The following is a 26877-nucleotide window of genomic DNA, read 5'->3' on the forward strand; positions in this document are numbered from 1 at the left end:
TTTGCAGTTGACACTAAGGTCGGTGGTGTTGTGGATAATGCTGAAGGATGTTGTAGATTACAGAGGGACATAGATAAGCTGCAGAGCTGGGCTGAGAGGTGGCAAATGGAGTGTAATGTGGAAAAGTGTGAGGTAATTCACTTTGAAAGGAGTAACAGAAATAAAGAATCCTGGGGTAATGGTAAGATTCTTGGTAGTGTAGATGAGCAGAGAGATCTCAGTGTCCATGTACATAGCTCCTTGAAAGTTGCCACTCAGGTTGATAGGGTTGTTAAGAAAGCACAATCAGTCATAATCCGCGTGAAAGGTTCTTCAAATGTGGGATTTGACAACCACAGTGTTAGTTTTATTCCTGCCTGTGGCTTACCTACCATTTGGCATGTATGACATGCACGGCAAAATGTAACCACATCCTTGTGCAGCCCAGGCCAATAAAAATGTTTTTGTACCTTAGCCTGAGTCTCCCTCACACCTAGGTGACATCCTACTGGTAATTCATGTGCTACCCATAACACCTCCTGTCTGTATGCTACCGGCAACACAACCTGGTGCACTTCGGCCCATTTCTCCTTGGCACTAACCTGCCGTGGTCTCCATTTTCATCTTAGGATTCTATCTTTAAGATAATAACCCTCAGGTATACATTCTGATTCCTTTTCTGAGAATGCATCAATATACATATCTTTTATGCTCATCTTTCTGTTCTAAGTTCATAAACCATTCAAGACTAAACACTTTTGCCTGACCTCTCCCTGTTCAGGTTTTTCCTGCACCATTACATCAAACAGGGTGTCCGCTAACTAAACCTCAACTCCTTCATCTTTCTCTTTAGTCTTTGCTTCTTGCTGTTTTATTAGTCGGACACTCTGGAAAAATTGCAGGGTATTTTTCTCTTAACTCCTCAATTCCTTAGTCTTCCTTTGGCTTCTCCACAACAAGGGGTGTCACTCCCACCTTGGATCCTGCTAAATTGTTCCCAAAAACAAACCGAATTTCTGGAACTGACACTGTCAGTCACTCCCACTGTTACTTCCCCAGTCTTGATTTGGCTCTCCAACCTGATCTTACACAGATGAACGATACACTTCTATTCATGTATTCCACAAATTACCACTCTCTTGGGTAACAGGTCAGAAAGAGTGCAAATAAGTTCATCTCTATTAGACACTTACCAGATCCCATATCCCTTGAAATTATAACTACTTTCCCTGTTCTTCCTGAGTAAACTTTACCCACAGAGGTGAATTCTTTATAGAGATGTGGCACTAACTCCATACCCAACCCCTGCCTAGGCTGTGCACTCTCAATCTCCTACTCCTTACCCTAAAACTGCTCTTGTGTGATCAACCCCTCGATCAAGGGGAACAACTACTATTCATACCCCTCATTACCTCCTCTCCATCCCACTCTTCTTGGCTTTAAACAGTACAAGAATAACTCATCTTTCCTTGTAGCTCAATTTCTCCACCCCAGGCAACATTTTGGTGAATCTCCTCTGTAGCCCCCCCCAATACGAAGAAATCCTTCCTGTCGTGGTGACCAGAACTATATACAGCACTCCAGCTGTGGCCTGGCCAACTCCCAACATTACCTCCTTGCTTTAATAGTCTATGCCACAACTGATGAAAGCAAGTGTCCCATATGCCTTAACTATCCTATTCACATGCTCTGCTGACTCTAGGCATTACCCCAGTATCCCTCAGTTCCTCGGATACTCCCGCATCTTGTTTCTTCTTCCAAGGTGCATCACCTCACACTTGTCAGGGTTAAATACCAACAGCCAATGGTCTGCCCATCTATAATTGTCCAATAACCTATTCTTCTTCACTATTACCCACTCCAAAAACAAATGATACAAAGATTGGTAAACAAAAGCCGCAGTATTGATCCTTGTGGTAGACTGTCAGGTACTGGCATCCAGTCACTCAGCCTTTTACTGCTACTGTGTGTCCTATTACTAGGCCAGTTTCTGATCAATCTTGCCAAGTTACCCTCAATTCCATGCTTTAACCTTCTCAGTCTGCCATGTGGGACATTGTCAAAAGCTTTGCTAAAACCTACGTACAGAACAACCTCGGTTATCCAAATTTCAGATTATCCAAACAAGATTTCAAGGTCCTGTTAAAAACCTTATTCGAACAAAACACCCAACATAGTCTCATTCGGATAATCAAGGTTGTTCTGTAAACTACATTAACTTCCCTCACCTACACATTTGATCTCATTTTCAATAAATTATAACAGATTTGTCAGGGAACACACCCCTCTGACAAACCTATGCTGACTGGCCCTAATTGATTAGATTCATAGTGTGGAAACAGGCCCTTTGACCCAACAAGTCCACACCGACCCTCTGAAGAGTACCTGGCCAGACCCATTTCCCGCTGACTAATGCACCAAACACTAAGGGCCAATTTATCATGGCCAATTCACCTGACTAGCACATCCTTGGACTGCGGGAGGAAACCAGAGCACCTGGAGGAAACTCATCAGACACAGGGAGAATGTGCAAACTCCACACACTCGCCCAAGGCTGGAATCGAACCTGGGACCCTCGTGCTGTGATGCAGCAGTGCTAACCACTGAGCCACCATGCCGCCCCAAATGGCCTATGCCTTTCCAAGTAGGTATTAATTTGCTCCTTCAGAATATTCTCCGATAGCCTCCCGACCACTGATGAGACACACACTGGTCAGTAATTTACTAGTTCATCTTTACCACCCTTCTTAAAAAGTGGGACAATTCCTGTCCTTCCATCCTCTGGCTGTTCGCCTGTGGCCAGAGAATTAAAAATGTCACCGTACCTGCAATTCCCTGCTTCACCTACGATAGCAGCCTTCGGTGCAATTCATCCAGGCCAGAGGATTTGTGTTTTTAAAACTAGAGCTCAATACAGCTCTCTCATTTATTACAGCAAATCTTATAAAGTTCTTTAGATCCTTCACTAGATTTTACTACAGTTAGTCCTGCTATAACAAGTGTCTTCATCTCAAATCAGTTTCAACACAATTGTAGAATGCAAACTTTCCTTAAGTGCATTAGCTATGATGCAAGTCCAGTTTTCTTATGGGAGATCATGAGATTGGTACTATGTTATATCAGAACTATCTAATACACCCTGGTCCATAGCAGTTGTGAGGGAGGCCAATAAAAGCTTAGTCATCTTTTTATGGATTGCATTGAAACTAGATACTTACCTCAACATTTCCATGAAAACACCTTTTGGCCAAATTCCTAAAGTACTTTAAACAGTCCAATCATATCACCCAAAATGTGAATAATGTTAATATTCACAAAAAGACAGCAGCATTGGATCTTTTGCAAGTCAGACTCCAAGGGGTCAGAGAAAGGAAACTATAGCTTTTTTTTAAAAAAGTGGATTTATATCAAATTCTCAAATCTAAAGGCAGGTTGGAGCTCATATCAAGAGTTAACTAAATGGCAATGTGCTCATTTCTATTCCATCGTATCACTGTCCATTACCTACATGGGAAACAGCAGGGGCTAGTCAATGCTCATATGTATACACTTTCCAAAGCAAAGTCTTTCAAGGAATTTACAAGAGGTAGATTCATTGTCGGGGGGGGGGGGGGGGAGAGAAACAAGTGGGACAATTGTCATCATCCTGGGGAGGCCCAAAATTAAATGACATGGCAATCAGCAAGTCCAGTTTGTGCCAACCCCTATTAGTAATTATGGAATGTAAGATTGTGCAGGCTTTTTCCCCCTTTTTTCACCTAATCAAAAGGGAAGAGGAAGAAAATGATTGTTCTTCCACATCTGTACAAAACACTGTAGACACCTGTGGGTACTAGGACTTGAAAGACTTGCAGGTGTCAGTGATGGATATTTATGACTTTGGGTTTCTGCTGTTGTTAAGTGTAGGGTAAGAAGGGAAAACCTCTCATCCTAGCCTCTGATTCACATCTCTCCCTAATCAGGGACTGAATATCTAATCTGAAATCATGTTACTTCCAGAATGAACTATTCAATACACCATTGCTCCTTTCTCCGATCTTGTCCAATTTAGCTCATTCAAAACTCTAATACTCATACCTTGCCCTCTGTTCACCCAGTATCATATTGTTTGCTGATCTATGTGGTGCAGTTTGAAACATAATACAATGAGGCACAATTATAAAACACATTGGTTTATTTACAATGACTGACGCATGTAAACATTTTTGCACATAAAAACATTTTTCTACTTCCCATCCATTGCCTGTCGCCATACCCAGAGATCTTTAATGATCTGTAAAACAACAAAATATGATTAATACCTTGTCTTGATGGAAGCTGCCCATGTGACAGCACTACTGATCAAACATCAACAGGCCACTGTCAGGTATTCTTACCCAGTTTGAGGAAGAAACACCACAGCCTATCATAACTTCCCTGATGAAGAAAATCTCAGATTTGTGTAAATAATATTGCACTCAAGTTTTTACACAAATTTAGTACAATCTCATAGTTTGAACTGTATCCACTTATGAGTCTAGTCACTTTTCTACAGTTTTATTAACCCCCAAAGCTTCCTAGCTGTATAAAGGACACATCTGGAGTATTGTGTGCAGCTCTAGCCTCCATTCTATGGACGTGGGTGCTTTGGAGAGGATGCTGGTGTTGCCTGAATTGGAATATATTAGTTACAAGGAAGAGATTGGACAAACCTGTCATTCTTTTTATTAGTGTCACAGGCAGAGAGGTGACGTGATAGAAGTATATAAAAACATGAAAGGCACAGATACAGTGGAATAGTCAGTCATCTTATTCCCTAGGGCAGAAATATCAAATACTAGGGACATAGGTTCAAGTGAGAGGGAGGATGTTTAAGGAGATGTGCGAGGCAACTTTAAAAAAAACAGGATTGTTGGTGACTGGACTGTCTGCGAGGGGAAATGGCAAAATCCGATACATTAGCAAAATTTAGAAAGACCGAGGGTATGGGGAAATATAGGCCATGTGCAGGTAGATAGATTTAGTTTATAATGGCATGATTGTCAGCACCAACATGGTGATCCAAAGAGCCTGTTTCGGTGCAATACCGTTTTGTGTTGTGAATGTGAACATATAGACCATTCTGCATCCCTCCATTCTAACTTGCTGTTCACATACAGATTCAGATTTCTGTAAATTTGATTACAAAGCACTGATGAGCACTAACAATTCTGCACAATACTCTGACCTAACGTGGCTACTTGATCTTTGTCAACTTCCTCAACCCAATACATTTCTAAAATGACTTTGGACAAAATGTCACATGCTGGAAATAGTCACTCCACATGTCGTGCCTGAACTGCAGAGAATGTACAGCATGTTGTTTTCAACAATTCCAGTATCCAAAGCATCTTATGCACCACTCTGCCCCAGCTCGTCACATATGGCTCAAGGGGAACAATCAACCTTCTTGCCAGATTGAATAGGTATAAAACTGCTCAGCAATTCCACTAGTTGGGATAAGACTCCATTTCAGCTGCTGTATAATGCATTTACAATCCAAGCAGTCAACTCAACAACAGCAAAGAAACATGTAGGAGACTGCAAGGAAAACACCAACACAGACTGAAAAAGTTCACAAACAAGACTGAAGTCAAGCACTCACCTTTGGGTCGTCCACCTTGAAGCCATTTTTCACAAAGTTTACGAATTTGGACTCCACTTTGGGCAGACCAACACCCTGTAACAAAACGTCGAGTCACATTCAGCATACCCACAATACATAACAACCACTTACCATCCCTGCAACTGGAAACAAACACATTCCTCCTGAACACTATTCAGTTCATTGTCTTTACTAAAGGAGTTACCTCAATGCTCGTATTCTCTAATCCTGGAAATGCCTGATGGTTAGGGCAATGCATTTCCCCAATCTTAACTTTCCGCATTTATAAGAATGACAGAAAAATAAGGAAGAGGAGCAATTTGAACGTGGGTCCAATATGTCAGCGCTAATTGGTCCCAGACAAACGTAACAAGTGCCCACAGGTGAAGAACAAATTTTGAATAATCACATGTATAGAGTGTAGAAGGAAAAGGGAGTTTCATCCTTCCCCCCCATAATAGCCAGTTTCCTGTATCATAGAGGATGGCCATTTGGTTGTATGTTAACGTAAAACTATGTCAGAAGTCATGACAGCAGGTTATAACCATGAAACCACAAGCTTTTGGAACCACTGCTCCATTTGGTGAAGTGACTTCAAAAGCTTGTAATTTCACAAACATGCTGGACTATAACCTGCTGTCGTGTGGTATGTGACATTGTTCACCCCAGCCCAAAAATGGCACCAACACAAAATAAAACCAAACTTTAAAAGGAGCCATTTATCTTGGAAAGCACCAAAGAACACAAATCGCTTGCATGGTTTATAATCCTCCATTATGAATTTTCTGTTATACAATATCAGACTCCCCACTCAAAAAGTTATCTATAAAGTTGTGTTAGCATACATTAGTGGGCGGCACGGTGGCACAGTGGTTAGCACTGCTGCTTCACAGCGCCAGAGACCCGGGTTCAATTCCCGCCTCAGGCGACTGACTTTGTGGAGTTTGCACGTTCTCCCCGTGTCTGCGTGGGTTTCCTCCGGGTGCTCCGGTTTCCTCCTACCATCCAAAGATGTGCAGGGTCAGGTGAATTGGCCATACTAAATTGCCCGTAGTGTTAGGTAAGGGGTATGGGTGGGTTTTGCTTCGGCAGGTCGATGTGGACTTGTTGGGCCGAAGGGCCTGTTTCCACACTGTAATCTAATCAAGTAATCAAGTATTAAAGAAACTGCAGTGTTCTGACAACTCACTTTTTCCAAAGATGTCTTCAACTTGGCCTTGATGTCTTCCATGGTCAGTGGGACCTTTGGGGTCTTGGGTGTTTTGGGTTTACTGCTGGATTCTGGAGTCTGGAGGGAAAAGCAAATTATGAGCACCCAAACTGCTCCAGGAACAATTACTCCATACATCTCTTATCAACATTAAAGACCAAGCAAATTGCACAAAGTAGTCCAAATATTCCAGAGACTGCAGTTCAAGAATTCAATTACCAAATTATTATCACCAACTTATGACACCCTGATGGCTAATGATTACAGGATACACCTAATTCAATAAGAACACCCAGCTAGACCAGCATTTAATGCTCATGATGGTAGTGAGCCACATTCCTCAAACCATGCAGCCCATTCTGTGTATGTACACGAATGGTATGGCTTTGACTTTGTGACAATGATATATTTCCAAGTCACGATGATGAGAGACTTGGAGAACACACGTGGAGATGCTTGCATCCATCTGCTGCCCTCGTCCTTCAATCTCTTGTATGTCACTTGTATGGAATATTATGTTGAAACCGCCTTGGCAAATTGCAACCTGTGGTCGCCAATGAAAGAGAAGAGATTTCCAGTGGGGCATGTAGTGCCAAACTCATGGCAGCTTTGCCTAAATTCAAGTGCTGTTAGAACTGCACAACTAGGCAAGTCAAAGGTATTCATCCAACTGGCAGCTTGTAAATGGGAAACTTTAGGTAGTCAAATAGTGAGTTTCTCATCTTACAGAAACCCATTTACAAACACCTGAATAGAACGGTTTAAATGCAAATTTCTCAGTTCCTCCATTCGGCAAGTTGTACAGAAAAGGAAATACCCAAGTATATCAAGAAAGGTCACTAACCTTGGGCTGCTTGTTAGCTGGTGTAGCTTTGGTGGGTGTTTTGCCATTTTGCTTGGGAGTTCCCTTTGATTCAAGGGTAATCTTGACTGGAGTTTTCTCAAGAGGCTGCAAGCACAATGTCAAACATAATAATGGATTGACTGTGGAGCTTTCAGGTAGATAATTAAGCCAGAGATTATATTCTTATTGATCGAAAATTCTATCATACTCACCTGACAACTCTGCCTCTGCTGCAGCCCCACATCTTACTGGCATCATCATTCAGACAAGCTCTAGAAACCACTCCTTATCCAATTCCCTAGGTCACAGAATCCATACCGAACAGAAGGGTCCATTTGGGCCACCAGGCCCACACCAACCCCCGGAACACCATCCCTCCCAGAGCCTCCCACCTTCACTGTGCCCCACACATTTACCATGGCCAATCCCCCAAGCCTACACACCCAGGGAGACTATGGTCAACCCATCTAACCTGGACTGTGGGAGGAAAGCAGAGTACCTCATGGAAACCCAATTACAGGGACAATGTGCAAATTCCAGGCACCTAAAGCTAGAATAAAACCTCATCACTCAACACCAATCCATGTCAAGAGTAAGGTTTGTAGCTCAGGGTGTAGCTTTGTTCGCTGAGCTGTAGGTTTGATATCCATGTCAAGAGTTTTGCTACATAGAGGCAGGCACAATGTGGAACCAAATGGTAGTTAAGAGCTCCTGACCACACTTTAGATTCTAAATCAAAGGCATCCTGACACAGGAACAGGAGTAGGCAGAGATTCAGCCTTCATTCCATGAAATGATTTCACCATAAAATAGCACTTTATCAAACTTCAATATTAAACAAATTCAGCCACCATGACCTACGTCTTAATGGGAGAATCCCACACTTCTATTACTCTTCGGATGGTGTGGCATTCTGCACCTTTATTAGATCTATACTTTGACAATTACACTATTAAATAGCACGCTGCACAGTACCTTTTTTGCTGGGGTCATCGCTTCTTCTTCATCATCTTCTTCATCGTCCTCGTCATCATCTTCCTCTCTAGAAGAAAAACTTTCTTCAGTGGCACAGTCACCTCCCTGGTCACATTTTCATGTAGCATCCAACTTTTATCTGGAAGCATAGAACTCCCATGCCCTAAAATCACTGAAAAAGTTTATTTTGCAAAATTATCTCAGGAGCCTCAGCGATAGGTTAAGGATGGTTTGAATCAATGCTGGGACAGCCTATCTCCAGACAGGATCATGAGAATCCCTACAGCTAAAGTCTTGCACTTCCCACGGCCAAGCCACCTAACCTCCACATCTTTGGATTTTGGCAGGAACCCGGAGGAAAACCACAGATACAGGGAGGATGTGCAAACTCCACAAAGTCACCTGAGGGAGGAATCAAACGGTGAGGCAGTGTTCAGCACTGAGGAACCCAAAATCTCCATCTTAAAGCAAGATGAAAGGAGTTGAGCTGCCAAACTGTGAGCCTAACATGATTCGAGCATGCAACATCCTGACCCTAAATCACATGGAATACCGTTGCACCAGCCAGACATTAGCGGACATTTACACATCGTAAGTCACATGTTCTAATTCTAGTTTCAAAATGATCTGGTTCAGACAAAAATTTGCCTCCCCGCATATCAAAGATGAATAGAAACATAGGAGATAGGAGGCAGCAAATCAACCTTTCGAGCCTGCTACCATTCATGATCATGGCCAATAGTCCAACTCAATAGCCTAATACCGCTTTCTCCTCATAACCGTTGATGCCATTTGCAAATAGCTAATTGATGTTTTCTCATCAACTATAGAAACGGCGGCACGGTGGCACAGTGGTTAGCACTGCTGCCTCACAGCGCCGGAGACCCGGGTTCAATTCCCGCCTCAGGCGACTGATTGTGTGGAGTTTGCACGTTCTCCCCGTGTCTGCGTGGGTTTCCTCCGGGTGCTCCGGTTTCCTCCCACAGTCCTAAAGATGTGCAGGTCAGGTGAATTGGCCATGCTAAATTGCCCGTAGTGTTAGTTAAGGGGTAGATGTAGGGGTATGGGTGGGTTGCGCTTCGGCGGGGCGGTGTGGACTTGTTGGGCCAAAGGGCCTGTTTCCACACTAAGTAATCTAATCTAATCTAAAAACGAGGATAAGAGCAGGAAGAGGCCATTCGGATGGGACATCTAAATTATCTGGTCTTAACCTACTAGCCCCATCCTGTTTCTCTCTCAGCATTTAGCTCCCCATAGCTTTATTTGGCAGTACTTCACTTACCAGAGGGATCAATTGACCTCCAGCAAGGCTCACAGGTCATTGTTACTTCAATGGACAGACTAGCAGACCATGCAAGTTCAATCAGCAGCATTTCACACTTTTTGACTAGATTAGAATCCCACAGTTTGGAAACAGGCCCTTTGGCCCAACAAATCCACACCAACTATCAGAACAGTAACCCACCCAGACCCTTCCCCTACCCTATATTTAGCCCTCACTAATGCACCTAATACTATGGGCCATTTATTGCTGTCTCAATTCTTTTCAACCTGAGATCCTTTCTTGAATAATAAAAGGCAACACAATGAATTCTACGTAACCAGGCTAACTAAATTTTCCTACTTCTTTCTGAAGTCACATTTCCAACTCCCCTCCTCCAAGTCCCTCCTCCCTACCTTTTATCTTCTCCTGCTGAACACTCTCTGCTCATTCCTGAAGAAGGGCCTGTGCCCGAAACGTCGAATCTCCTGTTCCCTGGATGCTGCCTGACCTGCTGTGCTGTTCCAGCAATAAAGTTTCAACTTTGATCTCCAGCATCTGCAGACCTCACTTTCTCCTCGAAGTAATTGCTTACCCTATCTTAAAATTTTACTAACATCCCCCACTTAAATTCATGCCACACCCAATATTTTCCTGTGATAATTACTGTCACACAAATCTGTTCTATATTTGAAGCACTGATACTTAGCGATCACTTAAGTATCAAGGCCTTCAAATAGATTTCTATGGTCTGTATGAAGCCAATTTCAATAAACTTAATCAGTTTAAAAATAAATTTATCTGTAGATAAACTTCAAGGTTCATGAAGAATTGAACTGTGGAATCTAGACTGCAGATCCCTTCCCAAACTAATGTTTTGCCAATCGAATCTTATTATGAACTCCCCCAATGTTACACCCAGTCCATTTCAAGAACAAGAAGGATTAAGCAGTTTCCCAGTAAAAACCATGACACTCACTCATCATCATCATCTTCCACTTTCATTTTCTTCCCCTGAAAAGAAGGAAATGATTTAGGTTTGCATCACCGCACCTTTAAGTAACCATTATAAGAGACATTGCGTACTGAATTGTCAGAAAACCAAGCAGCTTGTTAAAGCAATTCAGAGGATGGTTAAGAGTCAGTCACATCGCTGTGAATTTGGAGTTACACGCTAGGCCAGAAGGATGGCAGATTTCCTTCCCTAAAGGGCATTTGTGAACCACAATGGCTTTTACAGTCATTGGGAAGCTTCATGGTTATCACGACTAATCACTCCCAAATACAATACTGCATGCGAAGTCCACTAAATGCTGTGGTGTAACTTGCGGTTTAGGCACGGCTTCTGGATCACGAGTCCAGTGACTTTACCATTAGACCATTATCGCCATAATTACTGCATTGTATTCTGGTTGCAGGAGTGGCAGTGGGGTCAGGAGGCAGCGAGGGAGGGAAGAATGACGACCAGGTTGTGAGCATTTGCTACCATTTTGTCATTTGTAAGAACAGCTTTAGTATACAATTCCAAGCACAAACCTGCATTATTTTGTCTACACCAGTTGCTGGTCGTTTAACTGCCTGCTTTACTGTGTTCTTCAACATGCTGTCATCCTCATCATCAGATTCTAAATCATCGTCTGATTCCAAATCTTCATCATCCAATGCTTAAAATAGAAGATGGACAAAAACACTCATTTCTGATCCAGAAGCCACTACACTATTCAGGAAATCATCTTCAGGAAGAGCAGAGCTGGAAGGCCCTGCATGGAAACATGTCTGATGCCCTCCAGTATGAAGGGTTTTCAGAAAACATGTTCAATAAGAGGCAAAGCAGCAATATAATGCCAAGATGCAATGGAAACCAAGTTAACTGGTAGTTTTATTAAAATGACAAAGGACAAAATTAGTTCATAAATGTGCCTGGACTATGCCTATGTCACTCCATACTGGACTCCCTACAAGATGAGCAGATAATGCTGTTCCTGGCGAGACCAGAAACACATACTGCCCATAATTCCCTCCCTGCCCCATCCTTTTCTCAATATTCATGTTCCCAGCCCTTTCAAAGGAGTGATCAGACTTGAATTTTCAACACTTCAAACCCACATGTGATGTCAATGATTTGGTTGCCCGATACTTCACTCGTGCACTTGGCCATGAGATATTCAATAATGCCCACTTACCAATGAGGTGCTGGCCACTGATGTACACAGGACCCGCTCCAGATTTCAGCCTAAAGGTCACAGGTGGCGTGATTTCAAATCCTCCCAAACTAACCTGTGCCAGACAAAATTAAAAATTATGAAATAAATTGTTTCTGGTGTACAAACCCAGTCCTGTCTGTAGAACCCCTGCTTGGAGCAACCAGTCAAATAACTTTTTAAAATCATCCACATTATGGTTGCCAGGCCATTTCTGGCCAATGTGTTGACAGATCAAGACTTTCCTTTAGCTGAATACTCACTGTAGGCTGTACTGACAATTTCAGAGCTGCCAAAGTCACTTTTGTGTTTTTGCCTTCAGAGGTTAAGCCTTCTGCCTCAACCAGATGCAGGTCATCGCTTGCTCCAACACCAAGACAAACCTGTAAAAGCCAATTCAAAGGAAAGCATATGAATAAAGCTAAAGATGCTGCCAGGTCAAAAATCTCAAAATGTAAGCATTAACATGAAACTGTATTTACAGTGAACAGATATGGTTCCCAGAGTTAAATATTAAAAAACCTCAAAGTAAAAAGTTTTGACGAACACTAGAATGTGCCAACTTTTCAAAATTAGCACGCTATACATATATAACTATGCCCCAACAAAATATACAATAAAGATAATGGCCCCATATATTAATTCCTCATCATGCTGACAACCTACCCATTTCCAGTATTGCCTGTACATTCCACTCACCTTCACCATTCAGATTTGCACTCAGCATTGCTAATTTGGAAGAAACTGCTGGGCGAACACATTTAAACCATACGATCTTAGTGAAAGGCCTGTTGTGTGCTTTGGGGGGTGTGTTTGGGCTCTAAGCAGCCTTCATGCATCATAGTTTCGTGAAACACAAAACAACAATTCAGAAAGATGAAAGGGACTAGAAGCACACTCACCGTCCTCAAAGAAAGCTGATGCTCAGAATCATCATCTTCCACAGTCATCTTATATTCTTTGTGGCCAGCCTTGAGCTCACATCCTGAAAAAGAAAATATCATTCAGTGTACAAATTCAAACTGGAAAGTACAGAATGCAGTGAATCCTTCACAAACAGAACAGCACTTTCAACATAGATATTCAGGATTCGTACTCCTAAAGTCAGAGTAGCTAGAATCCAGGAGACATTTGTTCCAACCAGGCTTCACCAAGCTCAAGCTGCAATTCTCATCTGGGGCATGATTTGGAAGTGCCAATGTTGGACTGGGGTGCACAAAGTTAAAAATCACAACACCAAGTTTAATCCAACAGGTTTATTTGGAAGCACTAGCTTTCACAGTATTGCATCTTCATCAGGTGGTTGTAGAGTAGAATAATAAGACAACTTATAGCAACAGGAATGTAATGTCATGAATGTAACATTAAACAAAAATAGCTTAAGTCTTTCATCTCTACCACCTGAAGGAACAATGCTCCGAAAGCTAGTGTGCTTTCAATTAAACCTGTTGGAGTATAACCTGGTGTTGAGTGATTTTTAATCTTTTAAAATGATCATGTTATCTTCAGTTCTGTCATATGTAAATCTAAGAACTTTTTAAAAGTTACTTCTCAAGATAGCATTAATAGGTGCCATCTTAACTCAAGACTCACACAGACCCTCTCATATGCTCACACATACTCTGCCCACCCACGCTCTCAGACTTGTACTCCATTACACACTCGGATTCACACCACCCCGTCTCCCCTGCGTGCTCACGAGTTTGTGGGGTGAATTTGTACTTGCAGAATTACATTTTATTTTACTCTTGCAAGACCCCGTAAATCCCACTTTAGAAGCAGAACCAGTCTGACCTAATCCTGGGACACAGGCGGCCTTTAAACCCACACCGTCAATGCATTACCTGTGCATCTTTAGTCTCATGGGCCAGATTCCGCACACGACCCATTACGCGGGGGGAGGTAGGGAAGAGACAAAGGAAAGGAAAAGAGAAAAAGATAGGGAGAAGAAAAGAAAGAAAGAGAGAGAGGAAAAGAAAGAGAGAGAAGAAAAGAAAGAAAGAGAGAGAAGAAAAGAAAGAAAAAGAGAGAAGAAAGGAAAGAAAAAGAGAGAAGGAAGGAAAGAAAAAGAGAGAAGAAAAGAAAGAAAAAGAGAGAAGAAAGAAAAAGCGAGAAAAGAAAAAAAAGAGAGAAAATAGAAAAAAAAGAAAAAAAAGAGACAGAACGAGAGAGTAAAAGATGGAAAAAGCAATTACTTACTAGGGGTTCACAGCATGTTGTCTACACGCGCCCCCCTTGACCATCGTCAGGCATTGACCCCAACAAACTGATACGAAAGTAACTGCTCCATTTCCTCGGGGACATCTCCGACCGCAGCACCAACCATACTTACCGTAAGTACGACTAGAATACCCTGAAACCCAGAAAACTCGGGCCGGCTCAATCAATAACCAGTGCACCGACGACCCCTGCAACAGGGTCACTTGGAACCTTACGCCCCCCTCCCCCAACCACGCGGCCCGAGGGTCGGGGCCTCGCCACCAACACGTGGCCCAGCAGCCACATGGCCAGTGGCGGCCGGCCTCCGGGTGCTCTGCGCGCGGTCCTGGGAGCTCCGTCTCGCCTGCGTGCGGGGAACGGGAGTGACGGCGGCCACACGTTGTCTCGCGTGTCTCCCGCGCCGGGCCCTTACCGAACAGAAAGCTCTGCGGCCTCAGTGGCGGCGACACGGCACTCTCGAAGTCAGTCTCGGCCATTTTATTCCTTTCTAAATGGCCGCGCGCTCGTTCGCGGCGCCTTTTATAGAGCCCGATCGGTCACGTGCCAGCCTACCCGCCAATAGAGTCTACCCGCCTGCAGCCTTCGACCCGGCCCCGCCCCCAACCGCCGGCCTCCCTAAACCATTCGTCCTGCGCAGGCGCCTGCTCGAGGAAGCCGGAAATGAGGCCTAGTCACATGTTGAGCTTAAGATGGCAGTAGCGGATTTTATTTTAAACTGCTGCTGAATTAGTCTCCTACAAAAGGCACTGCCTGAGCGAAACTGTATTCTTGTGTTATTGATGTTATGTAAAGCACAGGAACAATCTTTATTCGCCTTTTCAGCTCCTTCTCTCCACCCCCGCTGCCCTCAGTGGAGCGCGGGGAAAGTGTCCGAGTTCCAGCCCTATCCTCAGATTCGGCTTGCAACCCTGGGCCACGCTCTCCGGCCAACCTCCGTCCCGCTCTCAATCTCGTTTCTCACTCATCCCCTGCTACCTCTCCTTCCCCAAGACCATTCCCCTTCTTCTTCCCCGCCTCACCCCTCGCCCACTTGTCACTCCTAACAGTCATCTGGTCCAGTTTTCATAATGTCTGTAAATGGTGCAGTCATATCGCTGGTTAGGGACACATTTCTGATAAAAACCACACTTGCCGGAGCTTCCATGTCTGTTTCATTTTACGATTGGGGCATTTCATAAGAGCCAATATTTTTGCTGTTCTTGTGACATGCCCTTGGTAAGTTACCCTCACTTAAGTGAAATCAGTCTTGATGATTTTTATTTTTAACCCAAACTGTCATTGCTTAAATAAATCTATTGTTATACTGTATCCATCTGCCAAAGCTGCAGAATCTTTTAAGAGGAAAAAAAACTTCCTCTCATCTTTATTCTAAGAAGGTTATCCCTCATTCTAAAACAGTACCTTCAATTTTTGGACTCACAAGAGGAAACATTCTTGATAGTGAAAATAGAAACAAGGTTTATTCTTACATGTGCAGCTTCCCAATTAATACCTCCCTATTCTCAACGTTTAGAGGACCAACACTCGTTTAATCTGTCTTTACATTTCTTAAATATTGATATGACTTTAATATTTCTAGCTAGCTTCCTTTCATGCTCTAATTTGTTCGTCCTGATTAACCTTTGTTACTCTTTGCCATTCTTTGAATTCTGACCAATCATCTTACTTGTCACTCACCTTTTCACAATTATAGTTCCTTAAGTTTGATTTCTTAATTTCTTTTGTGAACCATGGACTCCCCTTGCAATTTTTCTTCATGGGAGAAATATTTATTCTTAATATTTTCAAATATCCCTTTAAATGTCTGCCTCTTCTCTACTGATCTATCTGCTATCCTCGTGTGTCCGGTATCTTCAGCTGTCATGCCCAAAGTATTGCCTTATTTTAAATTTAAATACTCATCGTAGACTACTACTCTCTTTAAAACTGGATGTTAAATTCAATCAAATTATAATTGCCAGTACTTAAAGGTTAGACTAATCCTGACCCATGACAAAATACCACGTCTAGTGTAGCTTGCTCTCTAGTTGGATCCAAAATGTGCTGTTCTCAGAAGCTATCTTGAAAGTATTCTATGAACTCATCAAAGCCACTATTACCAATCTGACTTTTCTAGTTTATACATTGAGTGAAATCACTCAATTATTGTTGTCCCTTTATCACAAGCATTCCTAATGAAGGACTTCTGCCCGAAATGTTGATTCTCCTGCTCCTAAGATGCTGCCTGACTTGCTGTGCTTTTCCAGCACCATACTCTTGACTCTGATCTTCAGCATTTGCAGTACTCACTTTCTCCTCCTTTATCACAAGCACCCAATATGTCTTGCAGTCATCTTCGTCCATTGTGTTAACTGTTTGGGACCCTATTGATGACTCCTTAAAATGGTGTCTTTTCCTGACAATTTCTTATTTTTTAATTCATTTTTGGAATGTGCGTAATCTATCCTTAGTTGCCTTATAGAAGGTGGTGGTGAGCTATCTTCTTGAACCATTGCAATCTATTTGTAGTAGGTACACCCAAAATATCATTGAGGACGTTCTGCAATTTTTATCTAGTGACAGTAAAGGAACAATGATACATTTCCAAGTGGGCCTGAAGCAGACTTATGGCAGCATTGGAGTGGAGATCGGGCTGGTGCAGTACATGGCAGCATCGGTGGCATTTGCAAGGTCCAGTGAGGACTCTGGTGAGTGTGTCAGTGGAGGTGAGATGGTGTCAAAGATTGGTGACTTTTGTTTCAGCGGCAGCAGTGGGGAAAAGGAACTCATGCCTGGCCCTCAGGCTTACAGCAGACAAGTTAGTTGAACACTTTTTCTTTATTTCTTTAGTCTACTCTCTTTAAGATAACACTAGGGAGTGGTGACAGTGTATAAAACCTTTCACTGTATTTTGTGACAAAGTACATGTGACAATAAACCAAGTCATCAGGATAGTGAGTAGCTTGAAGAGGAACATGCAGGTGGTGGTCATTATCCCATGTATCTACTGCCATTGTCCTCCCAGATGGAAGTGGTTGTGGGTTTCACAGGAGTTCTTCAAAGATCCTTGGTGAATTTCTGTAGTGCGTATTATAAATGGTACACATTGCAGGTGGAGGGAGCCAGTGTTTGTGGTGCAAATGAAGTGGGCTGCTTTCTGCTTGATGGTGTCGAGCTTCTTCAGCATTGTAGGTGCACTCGTGTAGGCAAGTGGAGAATATTCTATCAAACTCCAGCCTTGGAGATGGGAATCAGGTGAGTTACTCTTGCTATATGCCAAGCCTCTGGGCAGAGTTGGGTACTGCAGATGCTGGAGATTAGAGTGGTGCTGGCAAAGCTCAGCAAGTCAGACATCATCTGAGGAGCAGGAAAATTGATGTTTTGGGCAAAAGCCCTTCATCAGGGATTTTTCTGATGAAGAGCTTTTGCCCAAAACGTCGATTTTCCTGCTCCTCAGATGATGCCTGACATGCCAAGCCTCTGACTTGTTCTTGCAGCCACTGGTTTAACAAGGTTCAGTTCAGTTGAGTTTTGGAGAATGTCACTCAAGGTGTTGATGGGGTGGTATTCAGTGATGGTGCTGTGATTGAATGGTGGGTGTGCAAAGGAGGGTTTCCTGGCTGACTCCTCACTGACACGTAGCCAGTCCTTGTTGGTTGAGAGTGTGTTGCTGGAAAAGCACATCGGAGGAGCAGAAGAATCGACGTTTCGGACAGGAGCTCATCATGCTTCTCGGATGCTGCACGACCTGCTGTGTTTTTCCAGCACCACACTCTCTACCCTGATCTCCAGCCTCTGCACTCCTCACTTTTTTCTCCCAGACCCTGTTGGCGTGATTGATAGCTCCGGTCCCGCCCTCTCGGCCCAGGGGCCCGCTCTGATTGGTCACCGAGCCGAAGACTCGCGAGAGTTGGTTGGGGGGTATATAAGGCAGGCGGCGAGCGGCCGCGGGTCTTCTTCGCAAGGAACGAAGAAATGGCGGAATCTGGGTTTGAGAGTTCGTCGGCGCCGGCGGCCGCGTCGCTTAGGCCGCAGAGCTTTCTGTTCGGTAAGGCCGCCGGAGGAGGAGGAACGTGCCCACGGGCCCCGAATCCCGGAGCGGGGCCGGCCCCCATGTGCCTGCTGGAACCCATGTGCAGCCCCGGGCCTCAGGCCGCGGTTGAGAGTGCGGCCGTTGGCAAGAATAAAGGTGGGGTGGGGTGATGGGAGGGCCCCCAGTGGATAGCACAGCATGGATCCACTGGATCCCGCCTTCGGGATTGAACAGGATCTGCAATGGAGCTTGCAATGTAACTCCAGGGGCATTTAAACTGTATGCAGGGCATTTAAAAAGGTATGAGCACTGAGTGCAGTATTGTTAATGGGGGTGAAGCTGTAATAACAATCTGATAGGGCAGTGCTGAAAACCACCTGTCTTTTCAGCTTTTGAAGAGTGCACTATATTACATGTGTTTACATCTAGAATTTGTTGACTGAGGGATATTATCCTTTTCAGGGTGTGAGCTGAAGGCTGGTCATAAAGAGTACAAGATGGAGGTGGAAGATGATGATTCTGAGCATCAGCTTTCTTTGAGGACGGTGAGTGTGTCTATCGCTCCTCTCACTTGTCTGACTTGTTGAAAGTGTGTAAAAACGTGCCGAATGAACGCTGCTTGTAGCCAAACCCCCCTCCTTGCACCACAGGGATTTAATTAAGGTGACAAGGTTTAAATGTGCTCAGTGGGCATATTTTTTCCGACATTGCAAATGGAACAAATGACTGTAAATCTGAATGTTGAAGTGTGGAATGTCCAGACAATATTGAAATGTGCCGGTCATGTGCATGACGAGGAATTAATAGTCTGGGCATTTTCCTTTCATAATTGAGGGAATTTTATTGTGGTGTCATTGTGTATATATTTTGTTGATTTTGAAAAGCTGGGGAATTCTAGCATGTTTGTCAAAACTTCTACTTTGAGTGTTTTGAGGGTCCTATATGTTCGATGCAAATGCTGTTTTGTACTAATGCTTGCATTTTGTGATTTCTGACATGAGGGTACCTTTATGGGCTTTCCTGTGCTTTGGCTTTTACAGGTTTGCCTTGGTGTTGGGGCAAGTGATGACCTGCATCTGGTTGAAGCAGAAGGCTTAAACTCTGATGGCAAAAACACAAAGGTGACTTTGGCAGCTTTGAAGTTGTCAATACAGCCTACAGTGAGTATCCAGTTATTAACCAAAAAGAATAATGTATCACACTACAATTGGGACACTCCGGGGGAAGGTTAGTTATGGTTAGAATTCACTTTGGTTCCTACCATGTTGTTGAAAGCAACTGGGCATTGTCTATAAATATTAATTGGCTGCCCTTTGTATATCTAGCATCTGATGCTGCCTGAACTGCTGTGCTTTTCCAGCACCACTCTAATCCAGAATGTGGTTTCCAGCATCTGCAGTCATTGTTTTTACCTATATCTAGCATCTGTCATAATCTCAAGAGAAAGTGAGGACTGCAGATGCTGGAGTCAAGAGTGTGGTGCTGGAAAAGCACAGCAGGTCAGACAGCTCCCGAGGAGCAGGAGAATGATGTTTTGGGTATGAGGCTTGGGTATGAGGGGCTGAGAGATAAATGGGAAGCGGTTAAGTCTGGCGCAAGGTAGCTGGGAATGTGATAGGTAGATGAAGGTGGGGGGAAAGGTGATAGATTGGAGAGGAGAAGGAAAGGGATAGGTGGGAAGGAAGGTGGATAGGTCAAGAGGGTGGTGCAGAGTTGGAGGCTTGGGACTGGGATAAGGTGGGGGGAGGGGAAATGAGGAAATAGGTGAAATCCACATTGATCCCATGTGGTTGCAGGGTTCCAGGTTGGCAGATGAGGCGTTCTTCCTCCAGGCAGCAGGTGGTTAGGGTTTGGTGATGGAGAAGGCCCATGACCTCCATGTCCTTGGTGGAGTGGGAGGGGTGTTAAAGTGATCAGTCATGGGGTGGTGGGGTGCGTCGGTCCCAGAGATGTTCTCTGAAATAATTCGTAAATTGGCATCCCGTCTCCCCAATGTAGAGAGACCTTATCGGATGCAACTGATACAGTAGATGATATGTGTCGAAGTACAGGAGAATTTCTGTCGGAAGTGGAAGGATCCTTTGGGGGAATCCTCATTTACCCTCCCCTACCTTATCCCAGGCTTCCCACCTATCCGCCCCTCTCTCTCTCTCTCTCACACACGCACACGCACATACGTTTGTGGGGTGAATTTGTACTTGCAGAATTACATTTTACTTTGCTCAAAAACTGCATGAATTCATGTAAGATTCTGTAAATCTGTTTTTTAGATTAGAATCAGTCTGACCATTGTGCCACAATGTTTTGTAATTTACATATGAAAGAACTGAAACCAGCATGAACATTCTAAAAGCTGAGAGACTTAACAAACAATCCAGGTCTTTTTCATTATATAATTTCAGTTACGTCGAACTGTAAAACTTTGCTATAAATTCTGTGTCTTACAATCTTATTCTCCACGACCATCTGATGAAGGACCAGAGCTCCGAAAGCTATTGCTTCCAAATAGACCTGTTGGACTCTAACCTGGTGTTGTGTTATTTTTAACTTTGTACACTCCAGTCCAACACTGATGTCTCCAAGTCTTGATTCTTCAAATAACTTGAATTGTATCTCTTGCAGAGGATCGACAGACAGAACTGGGTTTGCACAGCAGAAATAACTTATTGTAATTTTTAATTGTGTTTGACACAGGTTAGTTTGGGAGGATTTGAAATGGCACCACCTGTGACATTTCGGCTCAAATCTGGAACAGGTCCCGTGCACATCAGTGGCCAGCACCTCATTGGTAAGTGGACATTATTAACATTTCTGATGGCCACGAAGTGTGGGAGGGGTTGGAGTATCACTGGCACCAAATTGTTGATATTACACTTCGGCTGGAGGAGTTGAAAGTTAGGTAGCGGGCTAGTGAGCTGTTTAATTGTCAAGAAAGACTTCTTGGATTGGATTTTGTTGTCGTTTTCTGAGGCAGTTGGGAGCCTTTGAAGGGGAGATCAGGATGGCTTTAATCCTTTTATCCTTTACTTTAAGCATTGGAGGATGACGACTTGGAGTCGGATGTCGAGGATGACAGCATGTTGGAGACCACCACACCGAAACAAGCTGTAAAGCGACCAGCTGCTGCAGCATCCAAAATATTGCCGGTGCGTGCTGGGGGCTTCGCTAAAGCTGCACCCACTGATCAACTTGTCACATGGCTTGTTAATGTGTTTCTCATCATAACTTGTATTATTTCACCATAAGTGGCCAGGGAAATGCAGTAAGTCAGTGCTTAAACCCACTGATTTGTATGTTTGTGCATTGTTTATTTGGTATTTGTGGACACTGACAATCTGTACAAAAGTTTTACTTGTCTGGATCGAAAGATGTTTTCCTTCCTTGTCCATTATATTCCTCTTCCCTGCCTTCTCTTTCTCACCACTCTTTCTTGTTGCAGTTGCATCAATAATTGCAAAAATGATTTGGTGCTAAAATGTTTCTTTTGTTCAGCAGAAGAAAATGAAAGTGGAAGACTCTGATGAAGATGATGAGTGAGTGTTAAGTGATCGTTCCTGTTGTCTTTCATAGGAAGTTTTGTAGTCTCTTTGTGAAAAAGTGCTTGATCTCTCTTGTCCCTGAAATGATCTGAGAGCAGCACAAGGGAGGCTAAAATGAGAACCAGTGCCAAAATATCAGTTTGGGAAGGAATCTGCAGTCCAGACTCCAGAGTTCAAGTCTTTATGAATTTTGAAATTTATCTGCTGCAGTGTTTTTTTTTATGCTGAATAAATTTGTTTGGTTAAATTGGCTTCATATAGATCATAAAAATCCATGATGTTAGAAGCTGTAGGTAAATGTCAATGATTCAAACTTGGTACAGATTTGTGTGACAGTGAAGCTAACACATGGGAGATCTTCCAGGGTAAGGGCTGTGTACTACCATGAAAATGTGGCTGTCTCACTGAAAGACATTTCTTTGTTGTAGAGAAGAAGAGGACGATGATGATGATGATGATGAAGGTGAAGATGAGAAAGTGGTGACCCCGGCAAAAAAGGTAATCCTGGCACTTAAGTTGAAAGAGGCTAGAGACTGGCCTTTGAAGACTTTACGCTCCTTGTCAGGGGTGCTGCAACTGTACATGCTATGGCTGCAGGATCCAGTTGCGACACAGGACCTGTAGTCTATCCAATGGCTTCTAACTGTCACTTGGGTCTACACTCTGTGTACCTGCTTTAATAAAGCACCAAAAATATGAAGTTAGTTCCAAGGTTTTGTGCGGGGACATCACCTGACAGGATTTGACATCAGCCTGTAAAATTAACCATTTGCAAGGATGATTAATGGTTTTCAAGAGGCATGAGTGAAAGGTTCTGGGAAAATTTCAGACCATGTGTCTTGACTTAGGGCTGGTAAAATCTGAGAGTGTGTTGTCTTAATAAGACACGGTCGATAGTTTTTCCAGTTAGTATCTTTTCAATGGTCTTTGCAGCCTCTTCAGAAAACTCCACTCAAGGCAACACCTGGATTGAAAGGGACTCCCAACCAAAATGGCAAAACACCCACCAAATCCACACCAGAAAACAAGCAGTCCAAGATTAGAGACCTTTCCTTGGTATGTTTGAGAATTGCTTCTTCTATGTGTCTTGTAAAGTGGGATAATGTGTGATTTGAAAAGAACAATGATGATTGTAAGCCTTTAGTGCGGAATGTGACAAAATTCTTTGCATTTGCCTAGTTTTACCTGCAGAACATAATTAAATATCCATTAATATGTGTGTATGTGCGTGCACGCATCTATAAGACTGCAGCAACTTGACAAGACTGCTTCAATGGAATCCTCCAAATAGAGAGAGTGCATGTGGACTGTGCAGTTTTTTCCAAAATGTGCAATATAGTGATTGGAAATTAAATTCCTGAACTTCGCTGTAACTAAGGGATTCTTGGCAATGTGAGAGTCTTCATACTGCACTGACTGCATGGGATCAAAAGGGCATCTTAGCATCACCTCTAGGGCATTTCTACCCAGTTCTGATGCTCTTCAACTTTTTTTAGTTAAGAATCTTAACTGCTCTGCTTTTCTAAAAAAAATTCCATGACCTGACCTCACAGCTCCCTTTGAAGAGAATTTCAAAGACAACTTTCAGAAAAATGTAACAGCATCCATCCTGTTGAGTCCTGTCACCAACTTATAACATTCAAAAATATCACCACTCATTCTTCTGAATGCTGATTACCTTATAAGAAGAGGTTGCAACTATATCAACCTCTTCGTCGAGTAATCGGTTGAGTAAACTTCTGAACTGCTGTAAGATAAGACGACGACGACTGTGTTCCAGATATGGACTGAACAGTGCCCTGTACAAATGTAGAAGAATATCCCTACTTTTATGTTACATCCCTATTGCAATAACTAAAAACCTTCTATTTGTTTTCCTGCTTGTTAGTTGGACCTGCATGCTAACATACTGTGATTCATGAATAGAACACCCAGATCCCTTTATACCTTGGAGCAGTCTTTTCATTTACATCATGCTGTTTTTGTTCATGGTATGAGTTTTAATTAGCATTGCTCTTTGACTTTGAAACTGCCATCATTCTGTAACCTGAATGCAGACTAGAAAATTGGTAATTGACCTGATAAGCTGTGGGTCTCTGGGGTAATTGGACCACTTTGTGCAATGTGCTTGCTCTGTAAAGTTAAGAAAGGGTGTATGGAGCAAGTGTTGCTCTTAGGACAGTGCTCATAATTTGTTTTTACTCCAGACTCCGGAATCCAGTAGTAAACCCAAAACACCCAAAACCCCCAAAACCACCAAGGCTCCACTGACCATAGAAGAAATCAAGACTAAATTGAAGACCTTTTTGGAAAAGGTGAGTTGTCGGAACATACCACAGTTTCTTTAATGTACACCAACTGAAGCACTGACGTTTATAGGTAGCTTTGAGTGAGGAATCTGTGTAATGGAAACTTTATAATGGAGAATTAAAAACCATGCAAGTGAAATGGTGTACTTCAGTGCTCTTTGTTTTCTGGGTTAAATGGCTCCTTTAAAGTTTTGTTTTACACTAACATACAGCCAAATGACCATTCTTCACCATGCAGGAGACTGGCTGTTAAATGAGGGTGGAATTACATTGAAGTCTGATCCTATCCCTTTTCCGAATACACTCTGGATATGAGGTGGTTAGTTGGTGATTTGCTCACTTCTGTCTGTGTTGCAGCTAGAGCTGAGATATTGAATTGGAATAAGTGATCTTGAAGTGTGGAGGTCTTTCCATTAATATATTTAGCAACCAGCAAAATCAGAAGGAAGGGAATTCTTGTGAATGCAACAAGTTACGATCAGGAATGTGCTACCCTGACCATCAGTTATTTTCTGGGTTATAGGAAAAGTGAACATTGTGTGGTAGCTCCTTACGTAAATGGAGTGAGCTCAATAATGTTTTGAAAGATTGTTGTCATTGAAAATATAATGTTTCCAATTGCTGTTTTATCACTTGGGTTATTGAATGCAGGGATGGTATGTGGTTGTGTCTGTTTGGAAATTGCAGATTCTGTATTGTGGGTATGCTGAGTATGACTCTAATCTTTTAAACAGGGTGTCAGTCTGCCCAAAATGGAGTCCAAGTTTGTAAACTTCCTGAAAAATGGCTTGAGGGTGGAAGACCCAAAGGTGAGTGCTTGACCTCAGCCTTGTTCATGAATTTTTCGGTCCATGTTGATGTGTTAACCCAGCAGCTTGCTGCAAGTTTCTTTGCTGTTGGTGAGTTGACTTATTGGGTTGTGAATACATTATAGAACAGCTGAAGTGGGCTCTTATCCCAGCTTATGGTTTGCCTGTTGCTCATAGTTTTATGTGTGTGTGAAATTTGACAAGCATACAGATATACCTGACAAGATGGGACAGTGATCAACAAATAAGATGCTATGGATAATGTTCATGTGTCTATCTCTTTTGCATCCTTTCTAAATACTTCTTCATGTCGTCCTTAAAATGTGGTAACCGGAACTGCCCAAAATACTGTAAATAACATGGTTATGGGTATTTTGCTAAGCTGGGAGGTTGATTTGCAGACATTTTGTTCCCTTTCTAAGTGACGTCTTCAGTGCTTTGCAGTCTCCTTTTAAGCATACTGTCTCTTCTGGAATTTATTTGGTTCCGTTTCTGCTGCTTCTGGTTGCCGGTTGTTTGTTGTAATGGCCAGTGTATTGGGTCCAATGCACCAGCCACTACAACGAGCTACCAGAAGCAGCAGAAGCAGACCATGAGAACTGGCACTCGAGCTACAAATCTTTACTCAAACCTTGAACTCTAAATGGCCTCACTAAAGTCTCAGGCTGCTAAGTAGCTCTGCGATTAATAAAGCCATAGAAGTGAAGTGGCTGGATTCATACATGGATACAATTCAAAATGTGAAGTTACAGTAATCCTGTGAAAAACCTTTGGTTCAACTAGTGCATGGTGTATACTTCTAGTCTTAGAGACAATATAACAAACATTTGGACAAAATGCATTTATACAGGTAACACTAAATCCCAGCGATTTTAATTGTCAGGGGAGTTAGGGTAGGTCAGGCTGTTTTTTTTTTCAAGAAAGGAAAAACTGCAGGTCATGTTTTGGTGGTGTTTGACATTGAGGTTCCATATGGCAGTGATGGTATTGTCACATCCATCAAACAACAGATGCAATGGGGGAGTTCAGTAAGTTCATGAGGGAAAAAATAATAGAAGATCTTGATGTGAAATTTATGATGCTGGTGAGGAATATGAACACCAGTTAAGTTGTATGGCTGTTCTCATACTGTGATTGTTAATACTCTTTTGTCCTATAGATGATCAAAGATCTCTGGACGTGGAGACAGACGCTGGATGGGAAGTAGAATAACTGTAGCTGTAACACCACAAAATTTGCTGTGAACGTTGTCCTTCTATTTTATCTGTCATTGTAAATAAACCAGTTCGTTTTACAATTGCCTCATTGCACAAGAATGCTTTACACTGCATCATGTAAATTAGCAGGCATCGTGAGACTGGGTGAACACAAAGCTGGGTGGCAGGTTTTGAATGAGGTTTTCAGTGGGCTGAGGCAAAGATGGAGTCTGCAACACTGAGGGTGGAAATGGTAATCTTTCTCGTGGGGAAAATGATGAGGCCATTTCATTCTCAGACGCTGCTCAAAAATGAGATGATTCGGAGATGCCGGTGTTGGACTGGGATGTACAAAATTAAAAATCACAACACCAGGTTATAGTCCAACAGATTTAATTGGAAGCACGCTAGCTTTCGGAGCGACGCTCCTTCATCAGGTGAATGTGACAATCACCTGATGAAGGAGCGTCGCTCCGAAAGCTAGTGTGCTTCCAATTAAATCTGTTGGACTATAACCTGGTGTTGTGATTTTTAACAAAAATGAGATGGCGTTGAACGACTACTTGGAAACGCTGCTGAAATTCTCTGCAAGTGTTCATAGTAATATGCAATCTTGTGTTGCATCAGCAACTGGAAATTCTGTTTCTGGGTATCCTAACATTTTGTTAGTAGTTTTAAGATTAGATTAGATTCCTTACA

General features: G+C 42.9%; 2 protein-coding genes across 3 annotated transcripts; one reads left to right on the forward strand and one right to left on the reverse strand.

Annotated features, from left to right (window-relative positions):
• Positions 1–4135: 4135 nt before the first annotated feature.
• Positions 4136–14846, reverse strand: LOC122556780 (nucleophosmin). Its single transcript, XM_043703944.2, has 11 exons — positions 14726–14846; positions 12996–13078; positions 12357–12476; positions 12076–12169; positions 11429–11556; positions 10872–10906; positions 8632–8698; positions 7657–7761; positions 6792–6890; positions 5603–5677; positions 4136–4252 (listed from the first exon to the last, which is right to left on the reverse strand). Exons 1-11 carry the CDS (start codon positions 14787–14789, stop codon positions 4205–4207), a joined length of 918 nt encoding a protein of 305 aa, XP_043559879.1. The 5' UTR covers positions 14790–14846; the 3' UTR covers positions 4136–4204.
• A 3373-nt stretch (positions 14847–18219) lies between these two features.
• Positions 18220–26283, forward strand: LOC122556779 (nucleophosmin-like). 2 transcript variants are annotated; one of them, XM_043703939.2, is made up of 11 exons: positions 18220–18340; positions 18788–18870; positions 19366–19485; positions 21020–21113; positions 21359–21471; positions 21818–21858; positions 22293–22362; positions 22798–22920; positions 24072–24179; positions 24908–24982; positions 26142–26283. In XM_043703939.2, exons 1-11 carry the CDS (start codon positions 18268–18270, stop codon positions 26187–26189), a joined length of 948 nt encoding a protein of 315 aa, XP_043559874.2. In that variant the 5' UTR covers positions 18220–18267; the 3' UTR covers positions 26190–26283. The 2 variants fall into 2 exon arrangements, with proteins under 2 accessions (XP_043559874.2, XP_043559875.2); XM_043703940.2 differs by having other exon boundaries at positions 21821–21858.
• The last annotated feature ends 594 nt before the right edge of the window (positions 26284–26877 follow it).

Source organism: Chiloscyllium plagiosum, unplaced genomic scaffold, assembly GCF_037043375.1.
Source record: "Chiloscyllium plagiosum isolate Xiang-an unplaced genomic scaffold, Cpla_swu_hap1 HiC_scaffold_16, whole genome shotgun sequence".
NCBI lineage: Eukaryota > Metazoa > Chordata > Chondrichthyes > Orectolobiformes > Hemiscylliidae > Chiloscyllium > Chiloscyllium plagiosum.

Bases quoted from the DNA above. Each gene is read 5' to 3' on its own strand.
- LOC122556780 (XM_043703944.2), bottom strand. From the start codon at position 14,789: ATGGCCGAGACTGACTTCGAGAGTGCCGTGTCGCCGCCACTGAGGCCG. The intron at 12,170-12,356 runs GTGAGTATTCAG...TGTCTGGCACAG, and splicing joins AATTGTCAGTACAGCCTACA to GTTAGTTTGGGAGGATTTGA. The intron at 4,253-5,602 runs GTGAGTGCTTGA...GTTGTTTTACAG, and splicing joins TCAAGGTGGACGACCCAAAG to ATCATTAAAGATCTCTGGGT.
- LOC122556779 (XM_043703939.2), top strand. From the start codon at position 18,268: ATGGCGGAATCTGGGTTTGAGAGTTCGTCGGCGCCGGCGGCCGCGTCG. The intron at 22,921-24,071 runs GTATGTTTGAGA...TTTTTACTCCAG, and splicing joins AGATTAGAGACCTTTCCTTG to ACTCCGGAATCCAGTAGTAA. The intron at 24,180-24,907 runs GTGAGTTGTCGG...TCTTTTAAACAG, and splicing joins TGAAGACCTTTTTGGAAAAG to GGTGTCAGTCTGCCCAAAAT.